Source organism: Meriones unguiculatus, chromosome 8 (assembly GCF_030254825.1).
Source record: "Meriones unguiculatus strain TT.TT164.6M chromosome 8, Bangor_MerUng_6.1, whole genome shotgun sequence".
Lineage (NCBI taxonomy): Eukaryota > Metazoa > Chordata > Mammalia > Rodentia > Muridae > Meriones > Meriones unguiculatus.
In genome coordinates this window covers 67,164,613-67,190,411 of record NC_083356.1, presented here as the reverse complement: position 1 = coordinate 67,190,411, position 25,799 = coordinate 67,164,613, and the positions used below count along the sequence as shown (strand labels likewise).

The 25,799-nt window shown below is 40.6% G+C and overlaps 1 protein-coding gene across 1 annotated transcript; it reads right to left on the bottom strand.

The window, feature by feature from the left end:
- Window positions 1–2,320: 2,320 nt before the first annotated feature.
- LOC110563411 (interleukin-37-like) lies at window positions 2,321–12,264 on the bottom strand. The gene is made up of 6 exons (XM_021660474.2): window positions 12,217–12,264; window positions 6,416–6,524; window positions 5,072–5,128; window positions 3,730–3,849; window positions 3,168–3,310; window positions 2,321–2,661 (listed from the first exon to the last, which is right to left on the bottom strand). The coding sequence occupies exons 2-6, from the start codon at window positions 6,498–6,500 to the stop codon at window positions 2,428–2,430; spliced, it is 639 nt and encodes a 212-aa protein (XP_021516149.1). The 5' UTR covers window positions 6,501–6,524; window positions 12,217–12,264; the 3' UTR covers window positions 2,321–2,427.
- Between the last annotated feature and the right edge of the window lie 13,535 nt (window positions 12,265–25,799).

Genomic DNA, 25,799 nt, shown 5'->3' with positions numbered 1-25,799 from the left:
TGCCTGAATTTATGGATACTGGACAGTATCAACAGTTAAACACTCCTACTCTTTGATGACACATATAAGAGTTACAGTGGATGCCTGAATTACTAAATGTCTGAAGCTGTGGCTATCATAAACAGTTAAACTCTCCTTTTCTGTGAGGACATGTGAGGCCTATGATGGATGCCTGCAGCTTAGGATACTATCAAATCCTATACATGCTACTAGGTTTTCTATGTACACACATACCTGTCATAAAGTTTAATTTTTCAATAGACACATTATACCCTGTCACATTTCAGCAACTTTAGCATATAACTTCCCCTTTGTAGTAAAAATTTTCGTTTCTTTAAAAACCTAGTTATGTTAAGTGAATATGTTTTTGTTTTAATCCCAGGTGTGGCATATGGGGCTGCTTGAGATTGCCCACAGCAGCTATCTATAATTTGTCTCATGTGCTAGGAGAGGTAGAATTTTGCCAGCTGAGGATAGTTCTTGTTGAGTAGTCTGGGGACTCTTATAAATGCCGGAGCCCTGAGCAGGGCCAGGGGCACTCTGAAGAAGGCAGCAGGTGCTTCTCTCTGCTACAGCTGCTCCTTTCTGCTACATCTGCTCCCTGCTGTTGTGGATTCCTGATGCTTCTTTTGCTATTGCTAGATTGCTGAACTGCTGATTGCTGCTTGGAGTTATTCTATCAATGAAGGTTGGACTTGCCCCCAAGGAACTTGACACACCTAGTCAGCAGGAAGTAAATCTAAAGAGGTCTATGCCCTGTTTCCCTCTAATCTTTTTCACCTACCTACTATTGGGAGGTTGAAAGGGCTTGGGATGGAGAAGGGTGGAAGATATTAGAACCCAATAAAGTAGCCAAAAAAATGTGGCTATATTCCTCCTTTCCGATTACACTTAAAACTTCTCATTCAAAGGGAGTACTTTTCACCTTTTCACTCAAAGGAAGCACTTCATAGATTCTTTTGGTGTTATCTGATTTCAAAGATTAACAGCATCCCTGAGAACACTAGGACTGTGAGGCCATTATGAAGTACAACAAAGGCCACTTGAACACAAGCAGTGGGATACCACGAGAATAAATCCAACAACTGAGACTGCTAATAAGTAAGGAACAGGCGGCTGGTATATGCAAAGTGGGAAAATTGGGAAAATGCAAACTGGGAAATTGAGTGCTTCCTAAGTTAGAAGGACACAGTAAGATGGCGTGAGATTTCATCACTGTGTTCAGAGTGGTACACAGTATAACAAATTCATGAGTTATCTATTTCTGAAATTTTCTATGTAAATTTTACGCAGTATTTATATCAATACAAAATGGTATGTTTAAAAACACTGCAGAGGTATGATCATTTTGATTATGTGTTTTCACTGAAATCTTAAATCTTGTTTTTTATAAAGTGCTATTAGTTGTGATTTGGGTATTAGTCATATAATTTTTAAATGATAAGCCAGTAGTAGATGAGTCAAAGAGTAACTAAGCTAATATAGGCATTAATGTTTTCAGCTAGATGGTGATCTTGTAGCTCAATGGTTGATAAGGGAAAGGCGCAGCTGGAAACTTGTAGTCTTAAGGTAACACATGAGGTCTGTCTTTCTCGAGGGTACCAAATAGCAAGATAACAGGGACACACTATCTTTGTCAGGCTTTCCTAGGTGCAGATGACAGTTTTTAAACAGGCCGGGATCTTCTACATCAAAGCATTAGATATGCAATCCTAAAAGTTAATCCTATTAGCATGCAATCCTCAAAGTTAAATGTACACAAGCTTTCTCCTTTCCAACTTCATGCTGGGGCTCTAAGTTCTCAATCTGACTGTCTTCTCCGCATCTGATCCTGCTTAGGATTTGGACTAAAATGCCACAGTGAGTGGAAAGGGCCCCAGAACCTGTCTCTGCCTCCCACCTGCTCCAGACCCTTTTGCCACTTCTATCTCCCATCTGTTCTTTATATCACACCTTTTCTCTGGGAAGACTCAGATCAAATGTGCCTTGCCATGGTGCAGTAGCCCTGGGGTACCACTGAAACTTTTGTGTTTGTGCTTGCAGTTTGGTGAGTTTCCCTACCTTGCACATGTTGCATGACTAACCTGAGAGCCTAGCATCACTCCAGTTACCTTCTGGAAGAAATAACTCACCGGCAGGCTGGCTACACCATGGAATACAGAATCATCTAGAGAAGGTCAGCTATGTTTTAGAAAATAGGAAACCCCTAGACATTGAGATTGTTTTTCTCCAGAATCAGCCTAAAAATTTTAAATTAATTATACATTCTTTAAAGAAATAAGTGACACACACAAAAAAATCAAATCCTCAGGCACAGTGATTGCAGATAGCACTTATACAGAGAAAAAAAAATTTTTTTTTGATCGGTGTCAGCCTAAGACCAAATCCTGCTGTCATAGCTGGTCTGGCCACTATCCTGTTGCATTTTCAGGCTTCCATCTCACTGAGATCCACATTTGCATTTACAAATTCAAAATGAGTATTTTTCTGTTTTCCCAGCTCCTTCGTCACACCCACAGGTTGCCTGGGTATGCTGCAGGTACACACAAAGTAGCCAGGATTAGCAGCTGATTCCAGTGTGAAGTAGGAGCCAGACTTTTGCTTCAGGAAGGTGAAGGGCAGGAGCTTCTCACGGCTCAATGAACTCAGATCTTTAATTTTCTTTTTTAAATACAAAAGAGAATTTATTAGTAGTTGCTACAGTTTAGATTTAGAATGTCCCCACCAAAGGCCTATATGTCAAGGTCTTGGTCTTCCTCACCTTGGGACTATTGGGAAGTGACAGAAGCATTAAGAAGAGGGGCTTGTCACCGGGCTGTGGGCCCTCAAATGGGATTGTGGTACCTCAGCACCTTCTTTCTCTTTCTCATCCAAGCCAATAAGTGAGCAGCCTTCACACCCCATGTACTCCCACTGTGGTGTACTACCACAGGCCCCAAAGCATCAGGGTCAATTCACCAATACTGTGACCCGAAGTCTTGTTCTCTTTAGAATGTGATTGTCTCGGGTATTTTTTACTGTTACTGAATATGCTAACACATGACCAGGCTTCTTTATGGAGAAAAGAAGCAAAGATTGAGGTGGTCTTTGCTTAGATTGTGAGTCTTAGCACTAAGAATTTGTACTTCCCTTAGCTGGAGGACAGGGGAGCGTTCCTCAGTTCTTACCTTTAATACTAATGAAGGACGCTTTGGCTTTTTGACTCTATTACAGCAGAGATAGAGTTTTCCCTTACATACAGCCAAAACAATATAATTTGCCGTTGAGCCACTGGCTTTTCTTTTGGGTAAAGTTGATACATAAAAGATCTCTGGAAATAGAAAATTTGGGTCAGCTCAAGATTTAAAACCTTGCTTCCCCACACACACTTCCTTTTTTGTTGTTGTTGTTGAAGTTTCAGACACAGAAAGCTTGGTAAATCTCCATAGTCACAGTGATACAGGAGCCTAGAACATTCTGAGTCTCAGAATTTCCCTTCTCTCCACCTCTGCTTTTGATCACTCCCCTATCTACAGAGACTTCTTTTGGCTGAGGGACACCTTTGGTTCCATCTCCTCATACCACTCAATCAATGCTCACCATTGATTCCAAACTTACCCTGAGAGTAGCACTTTATCCTTTTAAGAGGAGAGGGAGTCCAGCTGTCCCCTCAGAGAGGGAAAAGACCTAGACCCAGGGCCTGTGGGGAGCACATACCATCTCCATTGGGTTAAAAAATTTGAGGGTCACCTCCACATTTGCTGAGTTTGTCTGGAACTGCCACAAGGGTTCTGCCTTGCAGGACTAGAATCTGCTGGTTTGTGTCCCGAATAAAATGTTTATTAGGGGCAAAGGGCTTAATTGTTGAACCTGGAAAACAGTATCAGAGGGTAAAAACAATGAACCAGTCTGAGTTCAGCTATAAATCTTTGCTTTATACTTCAGGCTCAGACACTGTATAGTCCTCTTGTTGTTATTGTTCTTGTTTTGTTTTGTTTTGATTTTTACCCAACTAACTGATACAGGAACTTTGGACCCCTTGGAGCATTGGGACCATGCTGCCTCAGTGATAATCACCTCTTCAGTCATTCACAAGATGAATACATTACTAAAGTTTTCAAAATATCACTTTTCAGATGAATAAAAATGGGGATTAGACAAGGCAACTGCCTTTCACAGGTTTGCCATAAAGAGTAGAGAAGCTTTAAAGGCTCATCATTATTCCAAGCAGTGTGGTGTTGATAATTTGCTTGTCTGGATCTCCTCCCTGCGGGCCTATACCCTCAGCACAACTCTAATGCCATGTATCTCTATCATGTCAGGTGCCCACTGTACTGATTGAGGGCAATAGAAGGGTGGGGATAAGAGGGTGGGGCAGGAAGCAGCCAGGAGCAGCAACTCAGTGACAGGCAGGGGGTGGAGATGAGAGATTGCCAGAGGAAGATACCTGCACTTATAAAGACTTTCTGTGTGGATGGGGCTGGCTGAAGCTATACTGGGAATTCATCTGAATATGGCTTTACTATGGACTGGGAACCTGTTCCTGTTGCCATCTCTCTAAGAGCAGAGCAAAGGACTTCTCCATAAGTGACTGGGATCAGATTTTTACATGAGGGATGAATAAACAGGAGGAGGATGGCTGAGTCTACTTAGAATAGCAGATGATAATGTAATAGGTCAGCAGTTGCAAGATATAATTATATGGAAATTTAATTATATATTATATATACAAACAACATGTGGGCTCATTCCTTGCCTCATAAACAAGATGCCGTCAGCTGGCACCCCAAATTGTACTTTCCTCCCTGTTGTCTACCCATACCTTGCCTACTCTGTGATTTGTGCTCTGCCTACCATCTGGTTTGTTCAGTAAACAGTCATTGAAATCTGCTCTTTCCTTGGGGCACCAGGTCTTGTATTAAATTCCAGAGCTTATTCTTTCTGAAAAGTTAAGATTTTGAAGCTGGAAGGAAAAGTAGGGTGTCACACCACACATTTCTTAGATGGCATCAGAGCAGAGTGGCCTACTTTGTTGAGGAAGGTGAAAAACCCACTCCCTTCCCTGTCACCCCAGGAGCCCATGGAAGATCACCTGAATGGTTGGAAGCCAAAGAAACGTGGCCAGAATCTGACAGCCTGGGGCATTTTGCTGTTGAATCAAAGAAAACAAATTAGTAAATCAATTCCATTAGATTGGAATTTATAGTTAATTGAACTATGGAATGATTGTATTCCTAATGTCTACAGTTTCTAAATCTTGAATAATAAGTACATATGCAGAAAGCATGCAAATGCTTTTAAATTTTTTACATCAATTTTGGAAGGTTCAGTTTCAACAATGTGAAATAAAATTAGTTTATAGTTTATAGCAAGAATTTTCAGATATATTTTCTTAATATATTTTTTTAAGAATCCCAAAAATCAGGGGCTAGGGGGCTGGAGAGATGGCTCAGAGGTTAAGAGGTTAAGGCTGTTCTTTAAAAGGTCCTGAGTTCAATTCCCAGCAACCCCACATGGTGGCTCATAACCATAATCTGTGAAGAGATCTGGTGCCCTCTTCTGGCCTGCAGGCAAAACATTTTATACATAATAAATAAATAAATCTTAAAAAAAAATTAAGGGCTGGAGAGAGCACTGGTTACTCTTCCAGAGGACCTGGGTTCAATCTCCAGTATCCACAGGCAGGCTCATTACTGCTGCTAATTCCAGTACCAGAGGGATCAGATGTCCTCTTCTGGCCTTCACAGGCATTGCATACTCAGTGTACCAATGCAAGTAAAACACCCCTGCACATAAATTTTTTTTAAAAAAATAAATACTTAAAATATGTTTTTAAATCACAAAAAAATATAATTTGTTGACCTAGACAAATTTCTCTTTCCTGAAGGGTAAAGTTTTGATGTTGTTTTGTTTGTTTGTTGTGTTTATTTGTTTGTTTTAAAGAAGGTTTGGGACTACCGAACAGTACACTGCAACTGCAATGCTTTAAAAGCTTCACCTGAATATGTGTATTTAAACTTGGTCAAAAGGGCCAGCAAGATATCTTAGTGGGTAAAGGTACTTGCTGCCAAGCCTAGTGACTCGAATTTGATCCCTGAGTTTGGTGGAAGGAGAGAACTGCTTCCCAAAAGTTGTTCTCTGACAATAGGTGGCATCATGCCACCTGTCATCCTGGCCAATAATTAAATACCTTGCAATAATAACAATGACAACAATAAACATGTTTGCTGATTATACAAAGTGAGGTCTTGAAGTGTAACACATCTGTCTCTATAACTGTCCTTGTCTACCTAATGTCCTGGAGAAATTCCTGCGGCTAAGATGTTTTACAGGTTAGTCAGAGAAAGCATGACTTCAGCAGGCAGAGTTAAGTACAGTTCCATGTATTTGGAGGCCACATTTTGAGGCCAGGGATGGGCTTAAAGAGGTTTCTTACCTTCTAGCTCTGTGTGGGATTCAGCCAGGTCTTTGCAGCACTCTGGATAAATTTTCCCATCTGTGTGGCTGTCTGAAGATGACATTGCCTGAGCTGAGGGTGCAAACGGCTGGCAGAACCAACATACAAAGAAAAGTATAGATTATGGAAGCTTCAGCGCTGGGAAGTCTCATCTCACATCTCTAATATGCTCACAGGACACAGCCCTGTCTCCCCTTTGAAATACTGCTTTAATGTGAAAAGGCCAGATTCATTCCAATGCATAGGATAATTCTAGCTTAATTTTACTTACAAAGATAATTCTGGGTTTTCCTTCAAATAAACATTCATTTTTGGACATTTGTTATTTTATAGTTCCCATATGAGTTTGTTTCCAAGGAATGATGTGAAGTCTTCCTGAATATAGATTCTGAGTCAGTTGGCCTGGAAGGTCCTGAAATCCTAGATTTTTTATCAGATTCTCGGTGGTGCTGCTAATCAGCAGTCACATTGGGTAGATAGCAAGGCTCTAAAAGACTCAACTACTAGTGTCCTGGAACAGATTAGGCTCATAATCATACCTGAGTTGTGAAGGTCCGGTTCTTAAATCTTTGGAGCTAACTAGTATGTTGCACTTTAAAATTCCCTTTGGCAATCTTGAAAAATGAAAGAACTGGAATATATCACTATTCCCAACTTCAAGTTGTACTACAGAGCTATAGTGATTAAAACAACAACAATAACAACATGGTATTGGCACAAAACAGAAACATTGATCAATGGAGTCAAATTGGGCACACAGATATAAATCCAAATGCCTATACCAACCTCATTTTTTATAAAGAAGCCAGAAACACACTTTTAGAATAGACAGCATCTTCAACAAATGGTGCTATTCCAACTGGATGCATATAAAAGAATCCAAATAGATCCACATTCAAAGCCTTTCACAAAATTCAACTTTTGTCAAAGACCTCAATATAAAACCAAATGCACTGAACCTGAATAGAAGTGAAACTGAAGAATAGCCTTGAATTCACTGTCACAGGAAAAGATTTTCTGAACAGAACATAGCACAACTAAGATCAATAATTAATAAATGGGACCTCATGAAATTGAAAAGCCTCTACATAGGGAAAAGACATTGTCATTTGGACAAAGCAGCAGCCTATATAATCTGAGAGAGGGATAATATACAAAATATAGGCAGGACTCAAAAAACTAAATATCAAGGAAACAAATAACCCAGTTAAAATAGGATACATATCTGAACAGATTTCCCCAAAGAGAAAACTCAAATGGCAAAAAAAAAAAGAAAAAAAAAATGTTCACTAACCATCATGGAAATGAAAATGAAAACTTCTTTGAGATTTCATCCTACACCTGCCAGAATGTTGAAGATCAATAAAAAACAAGTGTTAGCTCACACCAGTGAGGATATCGAGTAAGGGGAATGCTCATCCTCTGCTGGTAGGAGTGCAAACTTGTACAGCCACTATGGAAATCAGTGGGCTAGTTCCTAAGGAAAATGGAAACCAATCTACCCCAAGATCTAGCTATCCCACTTTTGGATATCAACTCAAAAGATTCTTTATCCTACTCCCGAGACATTTGCTCAAACATAGCCAGAAATTGGAAACAATCTAGATGCTCAACAGATGAATGAACAAAGAACAATGAATGAGCAAATGAAAAGGTACTTTTACACAATGGAGCATTACTCAGTCATTTGAAAAAAATGAAATTTACAGGTAAGTGGATAGAACTAAGGTAACATAGCCTAGACCCAGAGAAACAAATATGAAACTACGGTACATATTTGCTTATATGTGGATATTAGCTGTTACATCAATGATAACCAAGCTACAATCCATAAAAGAAGTTAGGTATAAAGTAAAAAACTAAGGGTTACAGATAGATCCCATTAGGAAAAGGAAATAGAATAAATAGCTATGGATGGAGACAGGGGCTGGAACAGGCATTTTAAGTGGGGAAGGGGTGGAGGAGCAAATACAGGAAAGATAGCTAAAATTAAGAGCCATTTGAGGGTAATATGGAAACCTAATAGAGTAGAAGCTTTCATATATATGAAATGATCTAAATAAAATATATATAAAATGATCTAAATAAAATTACCAAATAATGGGAGAGACGGAGTTCCAGCTTACCATCTCTTGTCATCAAATGAAGCTTCTAGTACTAGAATTGGGTTACATACAACCATATTGAGTTGTTGGCTAAAGGGGTCCCATGGGAATCCCCAAACAATCCAGGTTGTTGACAGTGCTATAGGTTGCTCTTCATGAACTCACAGCAAGGCCCCATTGCAGAAGACTGCACCTACACAACTCATTGAACATTAAAAAGTCCAGCTGGTGCCTACATAAAGCCTTCACCCTTACATTCTAGCATCTTTGGCACAGGAAGATACTCTGCATACTACCAAAAAAGAAATGTTAACACCAGCCACAAATCCTCTGATATATAATAGGGTGTCCTGCCTGCAATATATATTAGGCCAATGGTGGCAAACGTTGTGCCACTATTTCTAAAAGGGCAAGAAAACAAACAAACAATCAAATGAATACTTATAGATCAGTACCTTTCTCAGCCATCATCAGAGAAACTTCTCCTACTGCAGTTTGGAACAAACAGAGACCCACAACCAGATATTATGCAGAGAGTGAGAGGCCTTGAAACATTCACCCCTAAATGGGATGTCTCTACAAAATCCTTTCCTTCAGGGCTCAGAGAACACCGCAGAAGAAGAGGCAAAAAGGGTGTAAGAGCCAGAGGGGATGGAGGACACTAAGAAAATGAACATAAACAAGCTGAAATGAACTCAGAGACTGAGGCAGCATGCACAGTATCTGATGGGTCTGCTACAGGTCTGCAGCATATCTATTATGGCTTCAAGTTTAGTGTTTTTATGGGATTCCTAAGTGTTTATACAAGCAGGTCTCTGATTCTGGTGCCTTCTCTAGGCTCTTTTCCTTCTGCTTGTTTGTCTTGTCTAATTCCAATGTATTAGTATTTGTTTTATCTTGCTCTATTTTGTTTTAATATAAAAATAAATAAAAATTTTAAATATTTAGCATATGTGAGTCAATAAATTTTCATTAGGAGACTGCAAAGAACACGGAGGAAGAGTTTTTATTGTGCTTTTATAGGTAAATAAATTGAAATTGAGGACTGCCTCCAATTTCAGAGCTAGGATCACATGGTTGAGACCTGAAGTACAAATCCAGACCCTTAATTCTTTTCCCATAATATACCAATTCCCACTGGTCATCAGACATAAATGTTCATACAAACTATCAAAATTCCCTGGTCCTCTAAGGACACACAAAGGGTTGGTGATTATTGGGGCACAGTGTTCCTTGAGCTCACAGAGAAGCACTAGGAAAAACAGGAATAAGACGCAGAGCTGTCTCTTGAAGAAGGGAGATGTATAACTTGTTTTCTTCCCAGAGGACTGAGAATGGAGGTGGTTAATAGTCTAGGTGACCTTTGTGCTACTTGTAGGGCTAGTTCATACCTGCTCCCTCCCCCAGAACCTTATAAATAGGACTGGAGATGCTTAATACCCTAGTGACCTTTGTGCTGCCTGTATGACCAAGCCCATACCAGATCCTCCCCCAGACCCTTAAGATAACACATGTAGTCTATCTACAGAACCCATCTTCATGGCAGAGCCATTGTGAGCTCAGCATTAAAGGCAGGACTCCTTCCCCTCGGTGGGGTCCTCTGCTCTCTGCCTGACACTCTGCACTCTGCAGAGTGCCTTTAGACACAGACTCCCCTAACCACACTTGATATATGACCTCTGTCACGGTTCCCTATTTGTTCTCTCCTCCCCGCACCTATATGTTAATTATGTACTGTATTTCATTCATATGAACGGAGCCTGCTGTATAATGAAAATCAAGCATTCTTGATGTGCCTAGTTCCAACCAATTATGTACAAGTATTCTTGGAGTCCTCCACTCATTTCCCAAGGGATATATAACCTTTGTTCTCTGGAATTAAAGTTGAATTAACCATCAGCTATTCCAGGGGTGTGTGATCCCTGTACAGCGCTCGCTGGTGCTCACCAGCCATTCCAGGAACATTTTGTGGGCTGCTGGGAGACAACCTCCAGGCAGGAAAACCAACAGTTTAAGGGTTCGAAGAATGTTGTTGCAGTGTGCTGAGGGACAGGGCAAGACTGATATGCCAAATGAAGAAGGAGCAAAGGGGACAGGCATAGTGAAACTATGGGAAATTAAAAGATAAAGAGGGCAAGGAGTAAAGATTAGATGCACATGAAGGCTCTCGGGGTACCTGATACTGACTCATCCTTGCTAGGAGTGTGTCTGATGTTCATTGTGAGCCAATGGCATCCTCACTGGTCCAAATGTACTTTGTGGATCTACAAAACTTGCATGGTCTACAGCTCATCAGAAATGTAGAACCTGGGGCCCAATCAGAATCAGAATTTGTATTTTAACAAGATCTATGGCTGATTCCTACTCACACTTTCATCCGGAGGTGCACCGCGCTCTGCGGCATATTGTCCAGCATTGCCGACATGGAAATACCCAAAGAAATTTAGGAGGGCACTGAAGATCAGTGCCACACTTCACAGACTCTTAGTGAACAGATCTAGAAAGCAAACTCAACAGTGGTTGGAGAAATAGATGCTTAACATATATGCTTCGTGAGAGTATTTTTATTCTTTTTTCTTTTACTTGAGGTGGAAAAGACAAAAATTTTGAATCAATTTAACAAAAAATGAAAAATAATTTAAGTATGTGAGTGTGGGGAAAAGTCAGCAAATACAAGAAATCAGTGACTCCCAAGAGGCATCTGTAAAGTGTTAGGAAATTGGGTGAGGAAAATAGGGATAGAAGTTTGAGTCAATTTTTACTTCATCTTTGCAAACATGATGATTTCAGTATCTCTGAGGACTTGAGTACATCAGGGGACTAATGGTCATGCTACAGACTGCTATGGGTGGGATGTGGTTTAATTCTTTGGAGTTCAGTGTTGGAATATTGGTTCCCAGTGTTAACAGGTAGGGCCTTCATCAGGTGGAGCCCAGCTTCAGGTCGTTACTGATCCCTCCCTGTCCTGCCACGACTGATCCCCCTCACAAGCACGAAGAGTTAAGGTGATCCAACGGGAAGAGACCTTGCAAGAAGTGGCATCACATTGTTTGGCCTCCCAAACTGTGAGCTAAATAAACCTTATTTCCTCATAACCTACACAACCTTATAATAACAGCAAATTGATAAGTATACAGACATAATTGGTCATAGGCTGATAAAATTTATAACCATTCAATTAAAGAAATGCTATATTTAGCTACCAGGGATCAATCTCCACCGAGAAAAGAAAGCTTAAAGAGGTGGGCTCCAAAAGCACTTTTCAAAAACAAATTTTCTATTTACCTTTAGAAGTCATCCCCATCCCTAGAAGAGGTGACCAGATAATGTCAGCAACATGCTGCTACCATGCATCAAGGAATTATATGCTCAAACTCTATTCTCTGACTCTGCTCAGACTTCTAAGATACTATTAATTTTCAGTACAAGCTCTGCTGGGTAAAACATCTGCTCTTGTACCTTTTTCAGGTTATTCAGCATATATCTTAGAGGTAAAACTTGAAAGGGTAGAAGAGGCACAAGAGAAAAAAGTCAGACCAACTTAATAAATGCTATTCCACTTTCCCAGTGATGCAAGCTACTGCTAAGGAATAAGAAGGTTTAGATTTGGGTCAGAGTAAGGTCAGACTAAAGTTACAGGTGCCACCACCCAGGGGGTATGCCAGGATTACATACCTGGGCCAGAGGTGTCTGTTTTGGTAGCTGTGAGCAGATGCTGGACGCTCTGGAGTATCTTTAGACACAATGATCCCAGAGATTATTGCTTCACTGGAAGTAATAAAATGGGAGTGGATAGATATGACATTATCATAATAATTATCATCCAATTATTACATTGAAGAAGAGTGCAAAGTCCTTGATGTTTTCCTGCTTGTCAGTTGAAGGGCCCTCCTTTGATTCTACTGCTGAGCATCAGTAATAGGCAGTGGGAATGATGGACCTATTTTTGGCCTCTTCCTCTATAAAAACACTGTCTGTTGCTTCTAGTCCCTTGGAATACTTTTACAACACAGTCATGTGGGTGTAATAAGTCTGAAACATGTCAAGACCCATGTTATGAACAGTCCCTGATAAATTCTTATGAGACAACCCGCACCAAATGGTTAGCCCAATCAGTGAATCACCTAACATTACTTCTCCAGCCTTGCATGAGCTGCATGGAACATAATAATTCCCTTAGCTGAACCCTAAATTCTGCCTAAATTGCAGAATTGTGACTGGAATAAGGTACTAATTTTTAGGCTACTTTGTCCCACATAACCAGAAAAGAATTTAGTACCAGGATAGAATATTCCAGTAGCTGATGAAGAAATATTGGCTTTGGTTCTGCATAGCAGGTATAAGATAGAAGGCCACAGAAAAGCAGATAGGAATGACTGAAGAGTGAGAAAAATTCTACAGATTGCTAAAGGAAAAATAATGTGTGGTAAACAGTGATGGGAAGCTTAGCAAAACAAGACCCCAGAAAGATGTAAGACCATGTCCCCCAAGAAATGTCCCCTGTACCTGCACAGAGGGTTCACAGGTGACTCGAACTAGCTTGAATAAAAACTATAGATATGTACTATTTTCTCTAATCAAATTGTTCATACAGTAATAATGTAAACTGCTTCTAATAACTGTACTTGCTTAGGCTGAAAGGAACAAAAACACAAACGAGGCTTGATATGCTATTACATAAGCATTTGGCAATAATTTTTATTATTGAGTGAAGAGGGCATTTTTACAGGGGAGGAATGTAATTTGTAACCAAAAGACTACAATGGGGTAGAAATAAATGTAAATTCCTCGGCACTCTTCTGAGACATGTTGCCTGTGCCTCTCTCTCAGGACAGGCCCAGTGACTATCAAGAGACTATGTATGACAAAATTGGGTCCCAGTCTCTACAGATGGATAACTTCTGCCCTTCTTCCACATTTTCATAGTCTGGAATGCTTGTTCTTGGCATCCAGCTGCAGTCTTATAAAGAAAGCCAAGAAGCCCTGCAGAGAGGAATTGCAGTCTTGTTCACCAGCCTTAGACAGACTACAAGTAACATTATACAGAGAGAAGGTTGGAGTGAAGAATGGATATGTATATACATATAAGCATGCAACAACAATGAAAGCACAGGCTGTGAATTTAAAAAAGAGCAATGAAGAATATAGAAGGGTTGGGAGGAAGGAAAGAAAAGGTAAAAATGATAAAATTATACCAAAATCTCAAAAAAGGAAAAAATTAAGAATTCAAACAAATGAAGTATGTAGTAACAAAACAATCAAATACTAGTTTCCATTAATTCAAAAACCAAAACAAAAAAGAGTGTTTCACACAAGTGCTTAGAAACAAAACCATTTTAAAGGCTGAATTCCAGAGGCTAGAAAGATAGCTCAGTAGTTAAGAGCATTGGCAGCCCTATGGAGGACCATGACTCAGTCCCTAAGCACCCCTCTTCCAACCTCCATGGACACCAGGCATGCATGTGGTCTGAATACTCATGTGCAGACAAGCACTCACACATATAAAATTAAAATAAATAAATCTTTTAAAATTTTGAAGATACAAAGGCCAAATTAATTCAGTTAAATGAATTAATTTAGCTTACTTCAACTGTTCTTTGCTTTTGTAGTTTTTATAATAGGAAATTATACAATTTGACTCTGTCAGGTTAATATTGAAGGCATTAATTAGCCTTCAATAATAATATTTATAGAGGGCTGAACTGAGCCTCAATGTAAACTGCATTTCCAGCATGGGTTCCGTCCAATAAATGAAACGTTAAGAAGAACAGGTATATGGTGATTTCAAAAAAAGTCTTCTCCAGGTTCCACCACTGCATGTCTGTGCTGTGGACGCCAAAGCACGGTGCTTTAATGGCCTCACGGTGCCCTCTGCTGGTCTCGCGAGGCACAGCTCTGACAGCAGCTCCAATAGGACTAAAGACTAGAATGTTTCTGAAAGGGTGACAGAAAGGGCCTGTATCTCTCTGACAAACAGTAGAAGTAGAATCCACGAGGTAAGAGGTAAAGAAGGCTCTGAAGGAGTTTGGGATAACTAAAACATATTAATTTAAAAATCTATGGTAAGTAAGCTGATGAGCAGTCAGGTGGTGAAAGGTCTTGCTGTAGTTGTTAAACTTCTCAAACAGGGCCGCTGTGGGTTTTTACACAGGGTGTGATGAGATAATGTCAGCATTGTAGGAGGATTCCGCAGGCAACCTAGAGAGACAGCCGTTTGAGGTGGGTGGATAGTTATGGGTTGGATCAGGTCCTTGACAAATGGTAGGTATCCTTTGGCCTCAGGTGGGTGGCCATAGATCTCTGCCTGCTCTACCAGTGTCCACGAGACTTACCTGTGGGCTATTACAGTCTCTCAGTTGGGCTCAGACAGAGAGGCGTTCAAGAGGAGTTCCCTGTTCTTACAAGCTGGCAAGGACTACATTTGGCTACAAATAGCCACAGCTTCTATTCTCTGAACCTCAAGAAACTGCAGGTCATGCAGTGCATCAGTGTCCTTAGGGTTATTGTTGTTACAATGAAACATGTCCAGAAGAAACTTGGGAAAGAAAGGGTTTGTTTGGCTTAAGTACCAGAAATCACAATCCATGGGGAGAAGCCAAAGTAGGAATTCAAATCAGGAGGGAACCTGGAAACAGGATCTGACGCACCAGCTCAGCCTGTTTTCTTATGGAATCCAGGACCACTTGCCCAGGGGCAGCCCCTCCCACAATGAGCTGAGCCCTCCCACATCAATCACTAATTAGGTAAACTCCCTCTAGGCTTGCCTGCCTACAGCTGGATCTTATGGAGGCATTTTCTCAGCTAAGGTTCCCTCCTCTCAGACATCTCTAGGTTGTGTCAAGTTGACATAAAACTAGCGGAGCCAGCACAACCAGCTACCACTCAGTCCCCTGCTCCTCCTCCAGAGCAGATGATGGGTTCCAACTCTCAGCAGGTACCTGTGCTTCATTCTTTCCTGCTGTCATTGTAACAAATACTCCCAACTTTGCAGTCCCTCCCATGCACCTATTGAGTGTGTGCTCTGTCCATTGTCAGGGCCCAGGCCATGCTAACAGGTTGAAACTTATTCTTCGAATGATGGGTGAATGGTGTATTGAAGGGCTTTTGATGATTCAGTATTGAGACCTGCTGTGTTTCATGAAGAGAAGTGTCAGGATATAAATGAGCTATATAGTCCAACTGCACTTGAGTCCAGCAAAACATGATTAGACAACAGTAGAAATACCAATGATAAGTGAGCTGGTACCTCACAAAGTTGAGTCAGGAAGAGGAGAGGGAAGTCAAGCATTAGATTAAGATGTTGTTTGCACACATTTCTTCATAATTAACTTCTGAAAAACAAATGTGCACCAAAAATATTAATAGCATGATGTTCTACTTTGCACTTCCTTGCACTCCCTGGAACTTTGCACAGAGCCTGATCCAAGCTAGCAGATTTCTTTATTGGCCTTGTACCTCATTTTTCCAGAACAATTTCTAAATCTCTCAAAATAGTGTGTGAGCTACATATATGAGTCACATATGTAGTTACAAATCTTTTTAAACAGAGTCTTGTTTATATCTCAGGCTACTTTACTTTACTCTGGAGCTCAGTCTGGTTGCAAGCTCATGATCCTCCCGCCTCATCTACTCCAACAACTATAGCACATAAGCATAGTTTACAATTTTGTGTAACCACATAGGGCTGTAAAAACTGACCACATTCTGCTCTTGCAGAAGACCTAAGTTTAGTTACTATCTGTAACTCCAGCTCCAAGGTGATCTCACGGCCCTCACTTCCATAGACAGCTGTACTCGGGTGACATATCAAACAACATACAAACATGCATACACAATGAAAAATAAATGACAAGAAAATGATTCAACATAATTATAACTAAAATTTTAGTAGTCACATAAACAAAAATTAATAAAAAAGAAACATGTGAAACTAATTTTAAAACCATTTCACTTATCTGTGTGGTTTGAATGATAATTTGAACACTTGATCCCCAAATAGTGGTCCTGTTTGGGTAGGTGATGAACCCTTACTGAGGAACTACCTCTCTGGCAGCAGCCTCGTCCACCTTCCAGTTTGCTCCATGTTTTCAGAGGAAGATGTGATCCCGGTTCCAGCCACCTGCTGCCTGCCTCCACTGCCCCTCTAGAACTAAGTCATCATAAACTCTTTCTTCTGTAATTGTTTTTGGTTATGGAGTTTTACCAGCTGGTGTGCTTTGAGGAAGTTACTGGATCCTAATGATTCTAAATAGACAATGGCCTAATCCATTACTAAATTGCACACACCTTTAATCCCAGCACTTGGGAGATAGTGAGTTCAAGGCCAGCCTGGTCTATAAAGCAAGACTAGGACAGCTAGTGCTACATAGAGAAATCCTGTTTTGAACAAACAAACAAACAAAATCTCCAAACTTCTCCATTCCACAGGTAGATATTTATTTTATTGATGGTTCATCTAAAGGTTTAGGAGAGATTCATGGTCCAGATATTCATTAGTCTATTAACACTCCTTTCTCCTCAGCCCAATGGGTGTAACTGGCTGGTTTGATTCATCTATTACAATTAATTCATGAATCCTTAAATATTGTTTCAGATTCTGTTTATGTTATAGGAATATTTTTCAGCAACAGAAGCTGCTTTAATTTTGTTCTTCATATCCTATTATTTTCCCATTACTACAGGAACTACAGGTTAAAAGCCACACACATCCTTTGTTTATTACTCCTATTTGTGCACACTCTAACCTCTCTGGTTTTATTGCAGAAGGGAATAAACATGCTTGTGCATTAATGTGCCCTATTTTTACTTTTCCTGAACAGGAACATTGACAGCTGTACACTGGATGCTAATGGACTTCACCAACAACATCACTCCCACTTAGACAAGTGGGATGGCTTATGCAGGAATGTCCTATTTGTGCTCCCCTATACTGTCAGAGTCATCTAGTCATAATCGCAGAGGTAAAAATATTAATGAATTGGGCCCCATGGATATTATTCACTTTGCTCTTGTGCCTCAGATGTCACACCTGCACATTTGCATGTATCCATATTCTAAATTTCTTTGGGCTGTACCTCAGTCCTCGGTGCAGTGTGCTCTTCTCTTATCAAACAAACTTTTGCTGTTATGAGAGTGCCTACTTCTATAAAAACTAAAAATGGACCAGCCTATACTAGTAAATGCTAAATAACTTCTGTAACTCATGAAATATTAATCTCATTACAGGCATTTCTTATAATCTTCAAGGCCAGGACATAATTAAAGAGCACATAGAACATATAAAACAACAATTATCAGCAAATAAAAATGGAGGAACACTGAGGGATATTCTTTTACTTTTCTTATTTACTCTTAATTTTTAATTTGCCTCAAGGTTATATATGTTCAAGAGCTCAAAAATGTTTCTCTACAGAACATCCTGAACTGACTTTAGACAGGCCTGTGTGGTTTAACCAATTTGATGCATGAAAGCCCACCTGGTTGAAGAAAATTGGGAAAGGGTGGACATCTGTCACTACAAATGGATTCACTGAACCATTGTGGATTTCTCCTCAGCTCCTCCAGCCATGGGCCATCAAGGGCCAATGGCAGAGGGTGATGAGATAGTGAAAACATCAGAAAAATAGAAAACCTCCAGCTAAAGGGCAAGAGGAGAGATAGACCATTATCATTATAAGTCAAGTCTGCCCATCTGGGGCCAAGTTGGGCCCTATGCACGAAGGGAGAAATTATTCTATGAAACACACAGAGCCTGTGTCACCTGAGAATCTCTTTCAGGAGATGCTAGCTTCTTTGACCTGTACATGTTCGGTGAGTGCCTTTAAATACGTGTATTGGTCTTATGTTCCTCTTCTTCTGTTGCTTTAACTTGTAGACCTGATGTATCCAGCTCATATTATCTTTACAAATAACTCTGTGTTTATCACTGGGCCAGCGGATTGCAGTAGAGTCATTCATTCATTCTTCTGGAGAAGGAGATGTATTTAATTTTTCCATAGTATGTAAGTCATTTCCTATTTGCATAGGACATCATACATAACATTCATATTCCTATTAAAGGAAAATATGGGCTTACATTCTACAAGATACCAGAAGTACCAATTATATGAGTCTCTTTTCAAGTTATTCTCAAATTTTTTTGAGCAACATAATAGTGTATCAAATTGTACTGACATAGTTTACACACCATTCTTTCACTTTTCAAATATTATTCACTGTTTATAATTTGCTTGCTTATAGGATACATATACATCAAATGACAGCTACATATATCTACAACATTATTTTTAAAACCACTGTGGGTATTATGCATTTATTTTTTTATTTTATTTTTTCTTATCAGTTACATTTTATTAACTTTGTATCCCAGCTGTATCCTGCTCCCTCATTCCCTCCCAATCCCACCCTCCCTCCCTCATCTCCACCCTGCCCCTTTCCAAGTCCACTAATAGGGGGGACCTCCTCCCCATTCATCTGATCCTGTTTTATCAGGTATCTTCAGGCTGGCTGCAAAGTCCTCCTCTGTGGCCTAACAGGACTGCTTCTCCCTTAGGGTATGGGGAGGTCAAAGAGCCAGTCATTGAGTTCCTGTTAGAAATAGTCCTTGTTCCCCTTACTATGGGAAACCAATTGGTTACTGAGCTACCACAGGCTATATCTGAGTGGAGGTTCTAGGTTATATCCATACATGGTCCTTGGTTGAATGTCAGTCTCAGAAAAGACCCTGTGCCCAGATATATTTGGTCCTTGTGGAGCTCCTATCCTTTCCCCATCATACTAACTCCCCTTCTTTCATATGATTCCCTGTACTCTGCCAAAGGTTTGGTCATGAGTCTTTGTATCTGCTTTGAAAACAGTGCTAGTTAGAGTCTTTCAGATGCCTTCAGTAGACTCCTGTCATACGTTCAAAGCACATCCCATCTATCTTCCTAAATGAGGATTGATCATCTTACCCCATGGCCGCTCTCTTGATTATCTTTTTTAGGTGTATAGATTTCATTATGTTTATCATCTCTTATAGGTCTATATAAGTGAGTATATACCGTGTTTGTCTTTCTCCTTCTGGGATATTTCACTCAGAATGATCTTTTCTAGATCCCACCATTTGCCTGCAAATTTCATGATTTCCTCCTTTTTGATTGCTGAGTAGTATTCCATTGTGTAAAAATACCACAATTTCTGTACCCATTCCTCCGTTGATGGACATCTGGGTTGTTTCCAGGTTCTGGCTATTACAAATAAAGATGCTATAAACATGGTTGAGCAAGTATCCCTTTTGTGTACTTGAGCAAAGTTTGGGTATATACCTAGCAGTGGTATAGCTGGGTCTTAAGGAAGCACTATTCCTAATTGTCTGAGAAAGCGCCAGATAGATTTCCAAAGTGGTTGTACCAGTTTACATTCCCACCAGCAATGGAGGAGGGTTCCCCTTTCTCCACAACCTCTCCAGCATGTGTTGTCACTTGAGTTTTTCATCTTGGCCATTCTGATGGGTGTAAGGTGAAATCTCAGGGTCTTTTTTATTTGCATTTCCCTGATGGCTAATGAAGTTGAGCATTTCTTTAAGTATTTCTCTGCCATTCAATATTCCTCTGTCAAGAAGTCTCTGTTTAGCTCTGTTCCCCATTTTTTAATTGGATTACTTGGTTTGCTGCTTTTCAGCTTCTTTAGTTCTTTGTATATACTGGATATTAGTCCTCTGTCAGATAAAGGGTTGGTGAAGATTCTTTCCCAATCTGTAGGAAGTCATTTTGTTTTGATGACAGTGTCCTTTGCTTTACAGAAACTTTTCAGTTGAGTTGGGGAGGAGGGGCAAGATGGCAGCACCGGGAGGACTCTCATTCTGAGCAGCAGCAGCAGGATCAGCACAGTGACCAGTAATCAGAACTCGCGGCCATAAAACACAGTCATTGTGTTTCCCAGGTGAGAGGATACCCCACGGTGGGGGATTCAATCAGCTTTTAACTCAATCGGCTAAACCGCAGAAGAGATCCCAGTTCCGCCAGATGCTTGGCTGCCAGCCGCCAGCCCCAGCCCCAGCCCAGAGCCACAAGCCAGTGTCTCTGGTCACGGTCCCAGACTGAACCGTGCGCACCACACTATCAGAGACTGGAATTTTCAGTCGAGAGATAACCCCAGGGTACAGGAAACGACTGGGACCGGCCTTAGGTCACCCAGACATCCCCTGGAAAAGACTCAGGTTCCACGGGCACTCCAGGAGCCAGCCCGGAGCCAGAGCCGGGGACCCAGGTTCCAGCACAGAGCCCTGCCTGCCGGCACACATGACTCGCCGCCTGAGATAGAACTGTGGGCACCAGGGCACCAGCAAATGAGTTTCACTGTCGGGTGCAAACACACAGGGAGGAAAACAGCTGGTCTGATCTCAGAGCACTCAGCCGACACCCCCAGCCTGAAAAGGCCCCCGGAAAATTACCCAGCTTAGGGAGGCACCCAGGCTCCCAAAGGCTGCAAAGGCAGACACAGGCAGTTTCTGCACACCAGACAGCTGGCAGAGATTGAGCCACCGCCATCACTCAGCTGTGCTCCAGGCACAGGCAGTTTCTGCGGCCAGCCAGCTGGCGGACACTGAGCAGCGTGCACCAGGGCAAAAAAAAGACACTGGGAGTCCGTGTCTCCAGAGAATCCACAGGGAAGGAAGAAAACTGTACTGATATAAATCACCCAATCCTTCCCTAGAAAAAGTCTAGCAGACTAGTGGGGCCAAGGCGCCATCACTCAGGTGTGCTCCAGACACAGGCACAAACAGTTGCTGCACGCCTGATGTCCAACAGGGTCACAGCAGCTGATCATTAAATTTGCAACAAGAAACCCAGAAACAGGGCAGCTGCCCTCAGGACTTCCCTGGGTGAGAGGAGAACCCTCTCGACTAACAAAGACCACAGTTACCACTCAGGTCTAAATCCCTGAGGTGAGCAACTCCTGAAAAAACACCAGCCATCCAGGGACTATACCCAAAAAGCTGAGAAGACATCCTTCAGGAAAAACCAGCTTTCTGCAAAGGGGATTCTCTCCACCACAGGATCCCCAGGAACCACCAGAAAATAACCCCAAACACCTAAGATAGCACAATGGGTAGAGGCCAGCATAAAAGCTCAAGCAACAAAAGACAGAGCAATATGGCATCTCCAGAACCCAGTTACCCAGGGGCAAGTAGCCCTGGACACCCCAGCATAACTGAAATCCAAGAAGATGACCTAACAACTTTGCTCATGAAGATGATAACAGAGGAAACAAATAAGATATGTAAAGACATAGAAGAAGATAAACTCAAACAGAATATTGCCATCCGTAAAGAAATAGAGGAAGCTGCAGCCAAACAGTTTATGGCCATTAGAAAGGAAATGCTTAAAGCACTGAATGAAATAAAAGACACAGAGCTGAAGGAACTAAAAGAAAAACAGGAAGGTACAATCAGACAGGTGAAGGAAGTAAACAAAACAACTCAAGACCTGAAGATAGAATTGGAAAAATTAAAGAAAACACAAATGGAAGAAATAATGGAAAGGAAGAATCTAGGGAAGAAAACAGGAACTACAGAGGTAAGCATAACCAACAGACTACAAGAGATGGAAGAAAGAATCTCAGGTGTAGAAGATACAATGGAAGAAATCGATGTATCTGTCAAAGAAAATGTTAAATCCGAAAAATTCCTGACACAGACCATCCAAGAAATGCAAGACAATATGAAAAGACAAAACCTAAGAATAATAGGTATAGAGGAAAAAGAAGACTCCCTTCTCCAAGGCCCAGAAAATATTTTCAACAAAATCATTGAAGAAAATTTCCCCAAGCTAAAGGAGAGGCCAATTAGAATACATGAGGCCTACAGAACACCCAACAAATTTGACCAGAGAAGAAAATCCTCCCTCTACATAATAATCAAAACAGTAAGTATACAGAACAAAGAAAAAATACTAAAAGCTGCAAGGGAAAAAGGCCAAGTAACATATAATGGCAAAGCCATTAGAATCACACCTGACTTTTCAACAGAGACTATGAAAGCCAGAAGGGCCTGGATGGATATCATGCAGACCCTAAGAGAACACAGATGTCAGCCCAGGCTACTATACCCCGCAAAACTCTCAGTCCTCATAGATGGAGAAAACAAGATATTCAATGACAAAAACAAATTTCAACAATACCTACAAACAAATCCAGCATTACAGAAGATACTAGAAAGGAAAATACAACCCAGGAAAACTAGCTACATTCAAGAAAACACAGGAAATAAATAATCTCACTTCAGTAAAACAAAAAGCAACCAAGCACACAACCTGATGACCACAGCCAATATCAAAATCAAGGGATCTAACAGCCACTGGTCATTAATCTCTCTCAACATCAATGGACTCAACTCTCCAATAAAAAGACACAGATTAAGAGAATGGATACGTAAACTAAACCCAGCAATCTGTTGCATACAAGAAACACACCTAAGACACAAAGATATACATTACCTGAGGGTGAAGGGTTGGAAGACGACTTTCCAAGCAAATGGACCCAAGAAGCAAGCAGGAGTAGCCATTCTAATATCTGATGAAATAGACTTTCAACCAAAATTAATCAAAAGAGATGGGGAAGGACACTTCTTACTCATCAAGGGAAAATTCCACCAGGAAGACATCACAATCCTGAACATCTATGCCCCAAATACAAGGGCACCCACATTTGTGAAAGAAACATTGATAAAATTTAAAGCACATATAGATCCCCACACATTAATAGTGGGAGACTTCAACACCCCACTCTCAACAAAGGACAGGTCAACAAAACAGAAATTAAACAAAGAAACAATGTCTCTGACAGAGGTCATGAATCAAATGGACCTCACAGACATTTACAGAACTTTACACCCAAACACAAAAGAATTTACCTTCTTCTCAGCACCTCATGGAACCTTTTCCAAAATTGACCATATAGTGGGTCACAAAGCAAGCCTCAACAGATACAAGAAGATTGAAATAATCCCTTGTATCTTGTCTGATCACCATGGAATAAAGCTGGACCTCAACAATAACAGAAATAGCAAAAAGCCTACACATACATGGAAACTGAACAACTTGTTACTAAATGACAGCTGGGTCAGGGAAGAAATAAAGAAAGAAATTAAAGTCTTTCTAGAAATCAATGAAAATGAAGACACAACATACCCAAACTTGTGGGACACAATGAAAGCAGTGCTAAGAGGAAAGTTCATAGCACTAAGTGCTTTCAAGAAGAAATTCGAGACAGCTCATTCAAGCACCTTAATGGCTCACTTAAAAACCCTAGAAAAACAAGAAGCAGACACACCAAGAAGGAGTTGACGGCTGGAAATAAACAAACTCAGGGCTGAAATCAATCAATTGGAAACTAATAAAACAAGTCAAAGAATCAATGAAACCAAGAGCTGGTTCTTTGAGAAAATCAACAAGATTGACAAACCCTTAGCCAAGCTAACTAAAAGGCAGAGAGACACCACCCAAATCAACAAAATCAGATATGAAAAGGGGGATATAACTACAGACACTGAGGAAATCCAAACAATCATTAGGACTTACTTCAAAAGTCTATATGCCACAAAATTTGAAAATCTAAATGGAATGGACAATTTTCTTGATCGATTTGACTTACCAAAGCTGAACCAGGACCAGGTAAATCAAGTAAATAGACCTATATCCCCCAAAGAAATAGAAGCAGTCATCAAAAGTCTCCCATCCAAAAAAAGCCCAGGACCAGATGGCTTCAGCGCAGAATTCTACCAGACCTTCAAAGAAGAGCTAACACCAATTCTCTTCAAACTATTCCACAAAATAGAAACAGAAGGAACATTACCAAACTCATTCTATGAAGCCACAGTCACCTTGGTACCTAAACCTCACAAAGACTCAACAAAGAAAGAGAATTTCAGGCCAATCTCCCTTATGAACATTGATACAAAAATACTTAATAAAATACTTGCAAACCGAATCAAAGAACACATCAAAGATATTATCCACTATGACCAAGTAGGCTTCATCCCAGGTATGCAGGGGTGGTTCAATATATGGAAATCCATCAATGTGATCCACCATATTAACAAACTGAAAGAAAAAAACCACATGATAATCTCCCTAGATGCTGAAAAAGCATGTGAAAAAATCCAACATCCATTCATGTTTAAAGTATTGGAGAGATCAGGGATACAAGGCACATATCTAAACATAGTAAAGGCGATATACAGCAAGCCTATAGCCAACATCAAACTGAACGAAGAGAAACTTAAAACAATCCCACTAAAATCAGGGACAAGTCAAGGCTGCCCACTCTCTCCATATCTCTTCAACATAGTTCTGGAAGTCCTTGCTAGAGCAATAAGACAGTTGAAGGAGATCAAGGGGATACAAATTGGAAAGGAAGAAGTCAAATTATCACTATTTGCAGATGATATGATATTATACGTGAGTGACCCCAAAAACTCTACCAGGGAACTCCTACAGCTGATAAACACCTTCAGCAAAGTGGCCGGATACAAAATTAACTCAAAAAAATCAGTAGCCCTCCTGTATACAAAAGACAAAAGGGCTGAGAAAGAAATTAGGGAAACAACACCCTTCACAATAGCCACAAATGACATAAGGTACCTCGGAGTAACCCTAACCAAGGAAGTCAAAGACTTGTATGAAAAAAATTTCAAATCTCTGAAGAAAGAATTAGAAGAAGATATGAGAAGATGGAAAGATCTCCCATGCTCATGGCTTGGCAAGATTAACATAGTAAAAATGGCCATCTTACCAAAAGCAATCTACAGATTCAATGCAATGCCTATCAAATTACCAACACAATTCTTTTTTTTTCCTTTTCTTTTTTTTATTTATTTTTATTTTTTTTATCACTTACATTTTATTAACTCTGTATCCCAGCCGTGTCCCGATCCCTCCTTCCCTCCCAATCCCTCCCTCCCTCCCTCATCTCCACCCTGCCCCTTTCCAAGTCCACTAATAGGGGGGACCTCCTCCCCATTCATCTGATCCTGTTTTATCAGGTATCTTCAGGACTGGCTGCAAAGCCCTCCTCTGTGGCCTAACAGGACTGCTCCTCCCTTCGGGGGTGGGGAGACCAAAGAGCCAATCATTGAGTTCCTGTTAGAAATAGTCCTTGTTCCCCTCACTTTGGGAAACCAATTGGTTACTGAGCTACCACAGGCTACATCTGAGTGGAGGTTCTAGGTTATATCCATACATGGTCCTTGGTTGAATGTCAGTCTCAGAAAAGACCCT